The sequence below is a fragment of the Solanum dulcamara genome, chromosome 12 (genome assembly GCF_947179165.1).
Source record: "Solanum dulcamara chromosome 12, daSolDulc1.2, whole genome shotgun sequence".
NCBI lineage: Eukaryota > Viridiplantae > Streptophyta > Magnoliopsida > Solanales > Solanaceae > Solanum > Solanum dulcamara.
Genome location: NC_077248.1, coordinates 64,681,462 through 64,696,769, shown reverse-complemented (window position 1 = coordinate 64,696,769; position 15,308 = coordinate 64,681,462). Strand labels below are relative to the sequence as shown.

At 29.3% G+C, this 15,308-nt stretch overlaps 3 protein-coding genes and 3 non-coding genes across 6 annotated transcripts; 4 read left to right on the top strand and 2 right to left on the bottom strand.

Annotated features, from left to right (window-relative positions):
* The first annotated feature begins 1,310 nt into the window (after positions 1-1,310).
* On the top strand, positions 1,311-2,490 carry LOC129875848 (wax ester synthase/diacylglycerol acyltransferase 4-like). Its single transcript, XM_055951073.1, has 2 exons — positions 1,311-1,505; positions 1,825-2,490. The coding sequence occupies exons 1-2, from the start codon at positions 1,311-1,313 to the stop codon at positions 2,488-2,490; spliced, it is 861 nt and encodes a 286-aa protein (XP_055807048.1).
* Positions 2,491-4,079: 1,589 nt separating this feature from the next.
* On the top strand, positions 4,080-4,178 carry LOC129878000 (small nucleolar RNA R32/R81/Z41). Its single transcript, XR_008763703.1, has one exon. It is a non-coding gene; the product is annotated as a small nucleolar RNA R32/R81/Z41 (small nucleolar RNA).
* A 91-nt stretch (positions 4,179-4,269) lies between these two features.
* LOC129877999 (small nucleolar RNA snoR31/Z110/Z27) lies at positions 4,270-4,365 on the top strand. The gene has a single exon (XR_008763702.1). It is a non-coding gene; the product is annotated as a small nucleolar RNA snoR31/Z110/Z27 (small nucleolar RNA).
* A 102-nt stretch (positions 4,366-4,467) lies between these two features.
* LOC129878008 (small nucleolar RNA snoR116) lies at positions 4,468-4,557 on the top strand. The gene has a single exon (XR_008763710.1). It is a non-coding gene; the product is annotated as a small nucleolar RNA snoR116 (small nucleolar RNA).
* Positions 4,558-5,844: 1,287 nt separating this feature from the next.
* LOC129877248 (transcription factor bHLH162-like) lies at positions 5,845-7,728 on the bottom strand. The gene is made up of 3 exons (XM_055952738.1): positions 7,510-7,728; positions 6,747-7,088; positions 5,845-6,109 (listed from the first exon to the last, which is right to left on the bottom strand). The coding sequence occupies exons 1-3, from the start codon at positions 7,648-7,650 to the stop codon at positions 5,906-5,908; spliced, it is 687 nt and encodes a 228-aa protein (XP_055808713.1). The 5' UTR covers positions 7,651-7,728; the 3' UTR covers positions 5,845-5,905.
* A 2,234-nt stretch (positions 7,729-9,962) lies between these two features.
* On the bottom strand, positions 9,963-13,294 carry LOC129875847 (transcription factor bHLH162-like). Its single transcript, XM_055951072.1, has 3 exons — positions 13,166-13,294; positions 11,637-11,987; positions 9,963-10,181 (listed from the first exon to the last, which is right to left on the bottom strand). Exons 1-3 carry the CDS (start codon positions 13,292-13,294, stop codon positions 9,963-9,965), a joined length of 699 nt encoding a protein of 232 aa, XP_055807047.1.
* Positions 13,295-15,308: the final 2,014 nt, after the last annotated feature.

The following is a 15,308-nucleotide window of genomic DNA, read 5'->3' as shown; positions in this document are numbered from 1 at the left end:
ACTCTTTTTCCCTTAACCAAGGTTTTGTCCCACTGGGTTTTCCTGGTAAGGTTTTTAATGAGGCAACATTCAATGCGTATTACCAGATATATGTATTTTTTTTTCTTCGCTAGTTTTTTTTCCACTGGATTTTCCTACGAAGGTTTTTAACGAGACATAATATCTATGGATATTCCGAATAACTATGTATCTTATTTCTTGTAAAGTGCTTTTATAGCGGCACATTACACGTGGACATCCAAGGGGGAGTGTTAAGTGGAATGTAAGTGGAATGTCCACAAAATTATTTAAATAAAGTGGGGCCCACTAAAAGTGAGCAGCCCACTAATTTTCTCCTCTATATATATGCCATATTGGCATGAAGAATATAAGGTAATAAAAAAAAGAAAAACAAAATAAATACAGATTACATTTCCTTCTTGTTCTCTTTTTCTTCCTCTGATTTTCTTCCTTTTTTCTTACTCTCTCCACTTTATTTTATTAAAGATAGAATATTTCATAACAACTGTTAAATTCCCTTCACAATTGATTATATTTTTTAGTGTAGTTGTAATTAAGAGTACAAAATTTACTTTATCTCTAATTAAATTTGTCTGAACACAATAATAATAAATAATTAAATAAATGACAAGAGGATTAGGCAGGCTAGTTTAGCGTCTGTTATAGGGAAATTAAGGGACACAGAGAAATTAAAGGAGATTAATTAAATAATTGTAAGAGTAGGTGTAGCTATTGATTATTTTTTATTATTAATTTTATTTTACTCAAAGTTCAATAGGATGAACTATTTTAAATAACAGTAATAAATTTAATGAACACCGAGGGATGTAATTGGATGAATAGATCATTTCGTGCTCCATCAAATGTCTCAAATTCGGCCTTTACAAATGAAAATAATCTTATTGAAAAGAATTTTATGCCCCCTTTTAATTAACGAGCTTCGCGCATCGTGACGATACTAGTGTAACGTATGCATGTCGCATTAACTTATCCTTCATTTCCTGGACCAAAAAAATCAAAGCACTTCATTATTGATATGACAAATTTATGTTCTGCCTATCAAAGTCATAAATATCGACAACACAATATTAATTAATTAATTAATATCATTCATTTCAACTACAACTATAGTAATTCCTTTTCTGTCTCTCTATATTATATAATATATAGAAATTTACATGCCAAATTCTCATATATATATATATATATATATATATATATATATATATATATATATATATATATATACCATAAATAGTGTGAATAAAGTCTAAAATTGAGTGAGAAATATAATACAAGAGTTAAATAAAATGGAGATGGAGTTTGAAGAAACAATATGGGAGCCAACTAGTCCAAGCTCACAATATTTGAATAGTTCCACTTTGTCTTTATCTATTATTTGTGTATTGGAATCAAATATTCCAATTGAAATTGAAAACTCAAAGGTTTTCACCTTACTCAAAGATGTCTTTTTGCCTATAAATTCAAGATTTTCCTCAATCATGGTGAATTCTCTTTCTTTTATTACTCTCCTTGTATATCATATCAACGTAGTTTAATTTGTAATCGATCAATACTATTAAAAGATACAAATTTTTCGATGAAATTTATCGAAAAATAGCTTGTCGAAAATGTTTTTGACGAATTTCTATATGTTTGTGCAAATTTAAAGAAGTATCATCCTCTATGGTAAGGAACATTTGTCCAACAACACCCCAATATATATCAACGGATAGCGACCGTTGGAACTTTATATTATATCGCTAATTTAACTTATATATATTAACAATATTATAAGAATGCTTACACTATCTTCTCAAATAGATCATGGAAAAGGATGGTGAAAGGAAATGGAAGCGAGTTGAAGTAAACATCAAAGACCACGTAAAGTTCCCAATATTTCTAGGTGGACAACTACTTAGTTTCTACGACATGTACTTGTCCAACTACCTATCGAAATTGGCAACCGATCCGTTCCCTGAAAATCGACCAATGTGGGAAATTCACCTACTAAAATTCCCAACAAGCAATGCAGCTGGAAATTTGATTTTCAGGCTTCACCATTCACTTGGAGATGGTTATTCTCTAATGGGAGCACTCCTTTCTTGTCTACAAAGAGTCGATAATCCATCGCTTCCTCTAACATTTCCTTCACGTAAAAGGACAGAGGCGAATTCAGAATTTCAAGAAGATGGATATACTATCCTGAACAAACGAATTCAGGATAGAGCAATTAATATTGTCAAATGTGTGCCTCGTGCTTTTATAACGATGGTGAATACGGTTCAAGATTTTGGACGGAGTGATTTGAAGAGCACGTTGATCGAGGATGACCGGACCCCAATCAGATCCGGTGATGACGGGGTGGAGTTCCGACCGATTGAGATCGTTACGATGACGTTTTCCTTGGATAGCATCAAACAAATCAAGGACAAACTCAAAGTGGTAAATTTCATATACTATCTCTTTATATGGTATTCTAAGTACTAAATAATAGAAATTAGCTACGAAATTTATTATCAAATAAATCGTAACAAAGCAAGATTTTTTATAATTTGTCGTTAAATAAAATTAGGAAGGAATTGTTGTTGTTTAGCGACAGAAATTATTCATGCATTGATTATTCTTTTGAGACTATCTTCAATGCAGCACTAAAATCCTCATCACTTGTGGAGACATAGGAGCAAAGTTATGTTTCTGACTTGATGAAGATCACAAATATGAAGAAGATTTAGTAATACAAGAAAATGCTATTAATGAAATGTATTTTTTTTTGCTTCTGGCTAATTCAAGAAATATAGCTTTATGGATAATTTTAATTAGTTTATTTAGTATTTTCAGATGTACCAAAAAAAAAATAGCTAGGAGTTAACACACACGAAAAATTGAGAAAATCGCCTAAAGCCTGTTGAGTGGTTCTTAAATGCTAAAAAAGTAGCATGGATCATGACGAGGTTACACGTACTGCTCCACCAGGTCGTTATGGAGGATCCTGTAAAGATTTTGTAAAAAAAATGACCGAAAGTCATATCACCAAAAAATTCATGAGATAAAACTCACAAAAACTGAGAAAATCGCCTATTTCTTGTTGACTGACCCCTAAATGCTAAGAAAGTAGTGTGGATCATGTCGAGGCTACACATATTATTTCACCAGGTTGTTACAGAGGGTCCTGTAAAGGTTTTGAATTTTTTTTTGACCAAAAGTCATATCACCAAAAAATTCATCGGTTAACAAATAAGAAAAACTGAAAAAGATCGTTTAACTCCTGTTGAATGACTCCTAAATGCTAAAAAAGTGGAGTGGATCAAGTAGAGACTACATGTACTTCTCCCCATATTGCTATGGAGGGTCCTGTAAAGATTTTGCAAAACACTTTATCCAAAAGTCATATCACTAAAAAATACATGGTTTAACACATAAAAAAACTGAGAAAATCACCTAATTCCTATTGAGTGACTCCTAAATGGTAAGAAAGTGATGTGGATCATGTCGATGCTACAGATACTGCTCCCCTAGATCGTTAAGGAGGGTCCTATAAAGGTTTTGCAAAAAAATTGACCGAATATCATATCGTAAAAAATTCATAAGCTAACATACACGAAAAACTGATAAAATTACTAAGTTTTTGTTGAATGGTCCCTAAATGCTACGAAAGTGGCGTGGATTATGCTGAGGCTACACGTAATTTCCCCCCAGGTTATTATTTAGGGTCCTTTAAAGGTTTTGCAAAAAAATTGATCAAAATCTATATCACCAAAAAATTTATAGGCCAACACATATGAAAAACTGAGAAAATTGTCTATTTTGTGTTGATAATTTTTCCTAATATGAATGTGTCTAATAAGATAGTTGTTCTCAAAATTGAAATCTACCAACATTTGGGCTTGGAATCGTAATGGACTCATCAAATGAAATGGGCTTTAATCTAATTAGGGCTCCATATTCAATTCTCCACCATCTATAAATTCATCAAATCTATTACACTCTTTATTCACACCTCTTAACATTCTGCGCCGTTTTCAATTTCTGCCGCCGCACAATTCCAATTTCTCTTCTTTTTTTTTTTTTCATACGGAGGATGAAAATGATGAACATAAGGAAAAGTGATGATCAATTTTTTTTTTCATATGATCCATAAATATATCCTTATTCGCTACGTTCTTTCTGATTCATTCTCTGCGTATGTCTTATGTAAGGTTGTATATATTAATTTCTAAAATAGCTCAAAAAGTTATTTTTACTTATGATTTTAATTGATGTTCATAGTCAAGTATATGATGAAATTATAAAATCTTAGGACACCTTCTGACACAGTAAGCCAAATGCTGTGTATGAGAAAGATTTTATTTTTCTGATACTTGACAATGATTTTAAATTATTTTTTGTGCCTTTTTAGTTATTTTACCTGGAAGAGAAATTTTTTATTTTTACATTTTTTTTGTTAACTTTAAATTTATATAGTTAAGGCTATGATGATTGAAAAAATATACCATCAAACTAAGAAAGCTTAATCATAAGCTTATTGATTTATTTCAATTCTTATTTTCTGAGCCTATTTGTTAGTGTCAGCAATTCAACATAATTTGATTTATTTAGTTTATCTATTATTTTACGATTGATATGTAATTATTGTTATAAATATCATTTCTGAAAGGCAATAAATTAGAGTCTCTGATACACTTAATCAATAGTGTATTTAGCGCTGTACGTTGCCAATAATAAAATGTGGTTGATATTCTGGCACATGGATTAATTGCAATTTTCCTTGTGCATTCAAATACCTCTACATTTCATAATAGTTTTTTTTTCTCAAAAATATTTTGATAATTTTTATCAGTTAAAATAAATTGAGTTAATTAAATTAATAGATTTTCAAACTTAGTTTAGTTCGGAACCATCGTAAACCACTGAGTGGTCCTAATTTATGACTCCAATTTAAGAAATAATGATTAATGTAATTATTATTATATTATAATCTATGAAAGGCAATAAATTAGAGTCTCTGGTACACTTTGCCAATAGTGTATTCAGCGCTGTACGTTGCCAAGAATAAAATGTGGTTGAGATTTTAGCACAAGGATTATTTTCAATTATTCTTGTGCATTGAATACCTCTATATCTCTTAATATTTCATCTAACTCAAGTCATTAAAAAAGAACAAATGAATAATGAAATTTAAGATTTTTTCAACCAAAGAGTAAGAGATTATTGATTGACGTTATTAGTATTTTCTCAACAAGATTCAGAATTTAAATCCTAATCTCACTTTAATCTCATAAAGTGAGATGTGAGTAATTAAATTTAAAATTTTGTCAACCAAAGAGCTGTTATATAATAACTTAACTTAGTAAATAGCAAAGTAATTAAAAGGAGATATATTAAGAGGAGAAATGAGAAACAGAGGAGAGAAAAGAGTAATTGCAGAATATGTATTATATCTCTAATCTTTGATTGTGCACATTATATAAGAAAAAGAAAGTAGGCAATGCGGACTAATTGCCCAACTATCCAAGACAACCCACCAACTATCCAAGTGGTGGGTCCCAATTGTGTAGTGACATCCATTTTCTAACAAAAGCAACATATTATTGATCTATATTATTAGGATCGTTTCAACAAGATTGAGAATTTAAATTTCAATCTCATAAAGTGAGATATGAATAAAGTAGACCATCTCTTGGCTAAGTTTGATATTATCGTTTGTCCGGAGATCATACAATATAACATAATATGAAAATAGATAATGAAGAAATTTGATTGTTACAATAAAATATTTTGACTGAGTTTGATATTATTGTTTGTCTATCATACAATATAACATAATATGAAAATAGATAATGAAGAAGTTTGATTGTTACAATAAAATATTATTATAAAAATGACTACCCTGCCAAAATATTTGCTAATAATAACTACACATGTTTGGAATTTGACTTGTTGGTAGTAATTCTACATCATGAAATCCTAATAACTCAGATTCAAATATATAGTCCCATAAATGTAATTGGGATTCCATTTCATTGCCATAAGATTTCCCATAAAGCAATTCCTTCAGCTTATCACAAAGATTTGTAGCTGTAGATTCCATTGGTGAACTCATGTTGATCTACACAATAAAAAGTGACAATGTCATGCATTTTCTCTCTATGCAAAATAATTGCTTGTTCATGTAGGGAAAGTTAAAAAGACTAAGTACGAGTTTAGTCAAACTCAATAATTTCGGAATAAACATTTGTTTGTCTTAAGAAATTTATTTATATTTATAGAATACTAATTTAAATTTCTATAACTCAAAAAGTGCCAAGAAATTTTGAATTCATAAATCTCAAATTTTGGTGCCTCATGTACAATTTTTTTAGGTCATTTTTAGTAATTATTTTTCCGAATTTTACACAACAAACGACAATGAGTAGTGTCATTTAGGAGGTATTTGATATGATAAAAGTCAATTTCTAAAACATATTTTTCGAAAATGATGTATTTTATGAAGGAATTTTTTTTTTGTTGTTTGATTTAAGTGTGGGTACATGTTTTTCGAAAAAGAAACATTTATCATAGTTGATAATAATATTAGGCTATCGAATAGCGCTTTGATGAAAGTTTTTAATAACTAAGACTGATAATAATGTCTAAATATTGATTAAAGCAATAATATCACATGATGAAGAGTTGGGAAAATCATATTTTTCTGACGATTAAATATTAGAAAAATGACTTATTTTCGAAGAATGCCAAAAAAATACCTTGTTTTCATGAGAAATCTGCAACATAGAGTTTCCATTGAGTGCAAAATTAGTATACACGACTTCTACACCTTCCTCGAAAAATAACCGAATGATGTTATTAAAAGTGGCTATATTATTAAGGCCAGTTATTACAACAACGACCATGTTTGGGCCCATTTCATGGACTTGGATCTGAGGTGGTAACTTGGTACTTGGGCTGGGCTCATTAGTTGATTTGGGCCTCTTTCTACTCATCCTACTTAATTCTTCCAAGTACATCTTGCTTTTCTCCAATTTCATTTCTGTACTTTTTATGTACTTTATTGCTGCATCTATTTTATCTTGCAATGCCATTGATTCCTGCAATATCCAATACAAATGATTTTTCAGATTGAAGTTACGTCAATGTCGTTTAATCTTGTGGTCGTAAATATGTCAAATAAAAAATCAAAATTAAAGTGTTGCAAAAAAAAGATCATTATTTTTGAAACTGACGATAAAGGACCCTTAGATATTTGTATGGATGAAAATCATGTAATTAAGGATAAAAGAGAAATTTTAAAATTAAATTATTTTTAAATATAGTAAGGTGAATTTTTTAGAAAGAGAATTCAAAATATGAAAAGCTAAACACACGGAAAAATCTTAAAGCGATACCATATTTACTAAATGTATACACATAAAAAAAAATATTTTAATTATATATAAAAAATATAATTTTTCATCAAATTGGCCAGGTTCGGATAACGGAATAGAGAAGAAGAAAAAAAAAAAAAGAGACCTGAGAGACGTGAGTTGTAGGGAGCAATGAATAAAGCTGATTACTCAGATTCTTCATATAATTCCTTCTATTTTTCTCCACATCTTTCCTTTGCAATTTTACCCCTGCCGGAGCTGAACTAGACTTCCGGCAACCTTCCATTTTTAGAAACTTTTTCTCCGGTTGTTTCTTGTAAAAATTTTTTTATAAGGAAATGGCAAAACTGTAAATGAAAAGCTATTAATTTATTAATACTATGATACTCCTTTTATAGACTTCATCTTCACCATAATATCTGTTATTTCCTCTTTGGGTCAACAGCATGAAGCCAAAAAATAAAAAATATCTGTTTTTTCCTATTTGGATCAACAACATGAAGCCAAAAAATCAAAAAGTAAGTAACGTGACTAATAAAATAAAATTTCAAGATTTATTTTGTATTATAATATTAAGTTAATTATCATTTTTATTAAATTATAAAATAATAACATATATTCAGGGTAATTCTGAAGTTTGTGGAAAGTGATGGCTACACAGTTTTACCCTATTGTGTGCATGTAGATTGTTTATGAATTATAGTAGAATATGCAATCAAAAAAATCACTTGTGAAATTTCACTGAATATATTATTATTGATGTAAATTGTTTATAAATTATGATAGAACTTCAGTCAAGAAAATCATACTAAAATTAACTATGATATTTTTTTTTTATATAATAATGAATACGCTATCCTAAAAACAAATAAGAAGTGAATAATATAAACAATAAATCGTTATCGAAAAGATATAATAATAGTAATAATACTTAAAAAAATATATATTAAGAAGTTTATTTATAATTATCTAATAAAAGAAAAAGCTAATTATGCCAATGTGAAATAATCTGGCCGTTTTATGACTTGGAATTGATTGTTGAAAGTTGAAACACGTGAATGTTTGAGTACTTTCTTAGGTTCCACGCGGGGAAATTTTAATAGTTTGATTAATTGATTATCTGAGTTTTTTTTTTATCAGTTTGAAATATAATTTCGCATGCTAAATTTTTTTCTCCCGTTTCCCCTTCATTCAAAAAAATGGATGTTCGAGGAATGGTCTTGTTTGAGTTCGCCAAAAGTTAACAATTAGTATAATTTTTAAATATTCAATAATTTATGTCCATTAAATTTAATGGAAGTAATAAAAATATATATTTTTGCTTTGTATTAGACATAATATATAAATGAATTCTCAAATTTAACTTCAACTGGCAAGTAAACATTCAAATTTTGAGAATACACATTTAGATATCTCAATTTGATTTTATTAATTGACAACTAAACATTACTCCAACTCGTCCTTAACACAACTATGTTTCGTGAATATCCTAATACTAAATATTTAGATATGTTATAAAACAAACTAACTTAGATGTTATGAAACTCACTTAGCAATTATTTAAGAAAGTAAGAGAGAAAGAGAAAGAGAGATAATTGACAAACATAAAGAGAGAGATAATTGTTTGTGTTTTTGTGTGTTCTTTTCATTTTTTGGCAGGGCTATTTATAGCCAAATTTATAAGATTAAAGGATGAATAATTGGGTAGGAGAAAATGTAATTAATTGGATTAGGAGAAAAGGGTAAATGGACATCCACCATATTTATTTTATAACAAGATAATCATTTTAAAGTATTTAACTAACACAATAAAAACTAATTAAAATATCTATATGGTTACTCCAAATTAAAATGGCACATGTCTTTTCCGTTGGGTCACTTTCTATTGTGGGCGTGGGCTCTATTATTTTTTTTCTGTTTTTTTTTCCACATTTGAACTAAATCTACATAAGTATTTCTGCCATCTAAAATTAATTATAAATTATTTAATATTTTATAAATATAATTTGTTTATAAATAAAATTATAATTTATAACATCTTTTTTATATAATTTTAAATATATAAATTTTTAATTAAATTATTCTTTAAGTTAAAATAACAAACGAAAGAAATATAAATTCCGGCACGGCAATATTTCGGCTGGGTCAAGTCATTGTTGATTATTGACTCACGTACATTTTTAACAAATTGATTTGATTGAAACATAACATGAGAAATTCCCTAGGAAAGTTCTGCATAAAAGAGGACAAGTTAAACTTTTTTTTTTCTGTTTTAATTTATGCGATAGTATGAATGGACATGATAGGAAAAGAAAAAAAATACAATTATAAAGACTAGTTTTGGACAAAGGAAAATCCCTATCCAATGTGAAATATGCCAATTTCAGCTGAGATAATTAGAATTTATAAATGTTTTTCATTGATTTATTACAAATGGATTTGATAAAAATATAATATGGGAAGCACTCTAGGAAAGTTCTGCACAAAATTGGCTAAACTAAAAAGAACATTCCGTTTCAATTTATGTAGTAATGTTTAATTAAATATGCGACTTTAATAAATGAGAGAATAGTTAAAATTTATGATTTAAACGGAGTCTTACAAATCTAACATTCTTGGCATGTTTGGATTTTCACTTGGTGTTGGTAATAACTCCAATGCATCAAATCCTAACCATTCAGATTCAATTATGTAGTCCCAAAAATGTAGATTGGATTCCATCTCATTGTTGCAAGATCGTCCATATATCAACTCCTTCATCTTATCACACAAAGTTGTAGCTCTAAATTCCATTGTTGAACTTCTATTGATGTGCTCCTAATTAAATGTTAGTTTAAGAAATCAAGTTGAGTTTGGAATACAACAAGTTGAGATAATTACTTAAAGAATGTTGTTTGGTATGATGGAAGTTATCAATACAAAATAGTTAATTAAAATAGTGATATGAAGTAAAGAGTTAATTATATAAATGCAAAAAAAATAAAATATTTCCACTCAATCGTGAGGAAAGGCGTTTCTCTCTTTTTGAGGAAATTTTTTTCACCAATTCAATTTTCTTGAGTCTTAAAGATTAGTACTAATTATATTTATGTGTGAATTAAAATAGTGTTGAGATAAATATAAAAAAAAAGTCTATTTTTGCTCAATTGTGAGGAAATTAAAGTTGTTTCTCGCTATTGATGAGAAATGTTTTCGCTGATTAATATTTCTTTGAGTTTTAAGGATTAGTAATGATATCTAAGTGTGAATTAAAATAATGATATGAAGATAGGGGTTGAGATAAATAGAAAGAAAGTTTATTTTCTCTCAATTGTGAAGGAAAGTTGTTTCTCTAATTTGGTGATAAATATTTCTCTATCTCCACAGCAAGCTCCTCAATTTGACTCAATCCGTCACGCTTTCTACATCGCCATCGGGAGCTGACTAATATTTCTTGAGTTTTAAAGATTCATAATAATATCGAAGTATAAATTAAAATAGTGATATAAAGTAAAGAGTTGAAATAAATAAAGAAAGTCTACTTTCGCTCAATTGTGAGGATAGTCGTATCTCTCTTTTGGTGAGAAATGTTTTCGCTAACTAATATTTTTGAGTTTTAAAGATTAGTAATAATATTTGAATGTAAATTAAAATAGTGATATGAAGTAAAAAGTTGAGATAAATATAAAGAAAATCTATTTTCACTGACTAATATTTCTTGCTCTTTAAAGATTAGTAATAATATCTAAGTGTGAATTAAAATAGTGATATGAAGTAAAGAATTATGATAAATACAGAATAAGTCTATTTCCGCTCAATCATGAGGAAAATCGTTTCTCTCTTTTGGAATAATTTCGCCAACTACTATTTCTTGGGTTTTAAAGATTAATACTAATATCTAATGTGAATAAAAATAGTGATATGAAGTAAAAGATTGCGATAAATACATCGTTTCTCTCTTTTGGAGGAAAATATTTTTGCAGACTAATATTTCTTGAGTTTTAAATATTAATAATGTCTTAGTGTGAACTAAAATAGTGATAGGAAGGAAATAATACATATAAATACAAAGAAAATCCATTTCCACTCAATTGTGAGGAAAGTCATTCTCTCTTTTGGTAAAAAAATATTTTCGTTGATTAATATTTCTGTTAACTGAACGTTAGAAAATGATGAACCTCTTTGTCCATAAACATTTTAAAAAAGAAATTGCAAATAAGTATTCGTTTGACAAATTAATTGGATTCAAGAAATATTTTCTATCATTACCAAATATACCCTTAGAATCATTACCTTAGTTTCATGAGAAATCTGCAAAGTAGAGTTTCCATTGAGTTGAAAGTGAGTAGCCAGAACTTCAACACCTTCCTCATGGCATAATCGAATGATATTAATAAAAGTGGCTATATTTTGAAGGCTAGTTATTAAAACCATGATCATATTTGGGCCCATTTCATGGAATTCAATTTGAGGTGGTGACTTGGTGCTTGGGCCGGGCTCATTAGTTGTATTGAGTGATTGGGCCCTCTTTGGGCCCATTTTCAATTCTTCCAAGTACTTCTTGTTCCTCTCCAAATTCATTTTCAAGCTTTCTATGTAATTCACTGCTGCATCTATTTGATCTGGCACTGTCATTCTTGTTTCCTGCAACACTCAAAATTGTAAATAATGTATTAGACGAAATATACACGCATGCACGAGTTTGAAGTTTATAGATTCTGAATTATAGTTCTTCTGAATTTCTATGTTTGAAATTGAGAACTTGTATATGTTGAAAGCATTTTTTTAAAAACAAATAGAAATTTTGATCAAAGTTATTGAATTCTATCGAACATGTTATTTTCTACTCCCCCTCTACATGTATGATATATCAGTTATTGAATTCAAAATTTAAATTTAATGAGTTTAACTTTTGAAATTTTCAGTTATTGAATTCTTTGTAATACATAGATACCTTAATTTGACCTCAATTGGCAATTAAACAACGTAACTTTGAAAATGCACGTCTAGACACCTAAACTTGATTTAAGTTGTCCCCGTAAATATTCAAACTTTAAGAATGCACATCTAGAACGCACCTTAGTAAAAATGTCTAGATGTGCATTTTCAAAGTTAAGGTGTTCACGAGAAACACTTGTATCAAGTTGAAGTGTCTAGATAGTCCCCCCTCTATTCCATTTTATGTGACAACCTTTCTTTTTTAGTCATCCCCCCCCCCCCCCCCCCCCAAAAAAAATGAAACCTTACTATAATTAGAAATAATTTAACTTTAAAATTCTCCTTTTACCCTTAATAAAATGAATTTCAGCCACACAAATATCTTTTATTTTAGAACACAAATTTCAAAAATCTTCCTTTTTTCTTAAACACCGTGCCAAATCAAACGATGCTACATAAAATGGGACAAAAGAAGTAACAATGAAGGTTGAGCTGTTCAACTGCCAGTAAGCCGGGGCAGGCCAAGATAAAATGTTTATCTGTGTGGAACACAGTTGGTTCAAATCTAATATTTATTGCGATTATAGTAGATCTTGACACGCACACACATAAACACACATGTATGCGTATCAAAAATTATAAGTTTAGATGAATTCTAATCGAAAGGCTACATCCGCCCCTACATGCATGATCTCATTCATATATAAGAGTTGGATAGTGTTGGAAAAATGATCTCCTTCAACACAAAGAGAAGATCAAAATCTTAGGAGTTCGATATTTATATTATTATCACTGAATTCATTACACTTTTAAAGTTTATGAATTCAAAATCCATAATTTTGAAAACATAATAAATTCAATATTAAAAACTCTATATAACTAACCTTAGAAGCACAAGTAGGGAGCATGGAATGAAGTTGATTATATAGATTCTTCAAATGATTCCTTCTATATCTCTCCACAAATTTCCTTTCCAATTTTGGAGCTGATTTAGACTTCAGACAACTTTCCATTTTTCCTGTTGAGTACTATTTTTTTGAAACTCTTTTTGTACTTCTTTTTTTTTGCCTATTTCTTTAAATGGAGGAACTACAAATGTTACAAATTCCCAATAATAAATTATACTAATGGTAAAACTCCTTTTATATAGATTCCACCAAGGCAGCTGGTTCCCCTTGGGGTCAGCAAGAACATAAATGACGCCAAAAAGAGAAGAAGTTAGTGACGTTATAATTTTAACGTCATGTAGTTTTCAATAATTAAATATACTAGTTAAGTGTACGCAGGATCGTCTCGACCATAAGGCCACTAAAGCAATATTTTTCATATATATAATGTGGAGGTTGTTGTAATAATTGAAAAATTGAATAATTTTTAGGTATTGTAGTATCCGTTCTTACTTGACTATCTATTTTGTCCTCTCATTTATATTCTGATTACTAACCTAACATGATCCCGCATTATTATTCCTTTATTTTCCTTTCTTATCCTTCCCATTTTTTTCTTAGCTCTCACCCTTTTTGCTCCTTTGATGACTCGAACTCACAACTTTAGGATTAGAAGTGAGGGGTGCTTACCATCCCGAGCAATTACCTTATTATTGAATATTCTGAAGTCTCCCAAAAGTTAAACCTTTTGCATTATGCAAAATCTATTGTTGTCTGTTTTCAAAAAGATCAAATCTGCTCTTTGATGTCTTCTTGAAATTTCAAGCATTGCAACAAGTTATCATTATATTGAAGCAACACAACACTATTTCGATATCATTATATCAAGATTACACAGGGTATTATGTACAATTTGTTTTTTAAAATACCATAAAACTTTTAGATAAAAAGTGTACATAAAGAGGAACATAACAACTCACTATCACACTAAGAATTAAGAAGCAAAATTAAATGTGGTAAACAAAATTTTGGTCATTGATATCAAAAGTCAAAGTTATATTGGTATTGATATACAAAAAGGAAAAAGACATAAATTCACTCCCGAACTTGTCACGAAAAGTCAGTTACACGCTTAAACTATTGTGATGACCTATTACACACCTGAATTACTTAAAAGTAAATTTATTTCAACCCTGACACACATACAACTAGTCACATGATGAAAAAGTGGAGTCCGGAGCCAAAAGAGCTACTTTTTCCTTCAAAAATACAAAAAGGATCAGTCTTTTTTAAAAAAAAACCCAAAAGGGATAAATCGCTACCTCATCAGCGATTTTCTTTACTATTTTTAACGCCATTAAAATTTTTAATAAAATCTCTACAATGCATCTTCTTCCTTGAGAAAGGAAAATTATTTTAATTTTACTTTAAAAACACGTGAATTTCTGAGGAACGCTTCCAATATTTATGCTGGTTTGATTTGAACAATTATTTTGAATTGGATTAGTATTTATAAGTAGTAAAAGTGGTTTTGAATTAGGAGTTGCATGGACAGGAGATTCTTGGGGTAGGGAAAGGAGATTGGAGAGAAATTTCAAAGAAGTTCGTCACAATAAAAACACCAAGCCAAGTTGCTAGTCATGTTCAAAGCTATTAAGGGGGAAAATCGCTGCAAGTGCAGCAATGTGTTTTTTTAAAAAATACAGCAGAAAAATTATTGCAGTGGCAGTGATGTTTTTTTTTTTAAAAAAAAAAGTTGAAAATTGCTGCACTTAAAGATGTTGTTTTTTTTTTAAAAAAAATCGTCAGAAATTGTTGTTGCCACAGCGATGTTTTAAAAAAAATTAAAATTTTACAAAATTGCTGCAAGAGTAGTGATTTTATTAAAAAAATTTAACGACGTTAAAAATAGCAAAAGAAAATCGTTACTAAGGTAGCGATTTGTCCCTTTTTTTTTAAAAGAGTGGCCTGTTGTGCATTTTTGAAGAAAAAAATAGCCCTTTTAGCTCCGGATTATGAGAAAGTGTTTCACAATCGCGTCCATCAATAATTATGTCAGATTTTTTAAAAAAAAATCATATCACCCAATTGCTTCTTTTTCCCTATACACCATCAAACTCACCATTAAACCACCACCATT

What these genes read in the sequence shown, in the direction of transcription:
- LOC129875848 (XM_055951073.1), top strand. Translation starts at nt 1,311, where the DNA reads ATGGAGATGGAGTTTGAAGAAACAATATGGGAGCCAACTAGTCCAAGC. An exon ending in CAAGATTTTCCTCAATCATG is followed by an intron (nt 1,506 to 1,824) that starts GTGAATTCTCTT and finishes CTTCTCAAATAG; the next exon opens with ATCATGGAAAAGGATGGTGA.
- LOC129877248 (XM_055952738.1), bottom strand. Translation starts at nt 7,650, where the DNA reads ATGGAAGGTTGCCGGAAGTCTAGTTCAGCTCCGGCAGGGGTAAAATTG. An exon ending in CTACAACTCACGTCTCTCAG is followed by an intron (nt 7,089 to 7,509) that starts GTCTCTTTTTTT and finishes TGGATATTGCAG; the next exon opens with GAATCAATGGCATTGCAAGA. An exon ending in AGATTTCTCATGAAAACAAG is followed by an intron (nt 6,110 to 6,746) that starts GTATTTTTTTGG and finishes TTTATTGTGTAG; the next exon opens with ATCAACATGAGTTCACCAAT.
- LOC129875847 (XM_055951072.1), bottom strand. Translation starts at nt 13,294, where the DNA reads ATGGAAAGTTGTCTGAAGTCTAAATCAGCTCCAAAATTGGAAAGGAAA. An exon ending in TCCCTACTTGTGCTTCTAAG is followed by an intron (nt 11,988 to 13,165) that starts GTTAGTTATATA and finishes TGAGTGTTGCAG; the next exon opens with GAAACAAGAATGACAGTGCC. An exon ending in AGATTTCTCATGAAACTAAG is followed by an intron (nt 10,182 to 11,636) that starts GTAATGATTCTA and finishes ACATTTAATTAG; the next exon opens with GAGCACATCAATAGAAGTTC.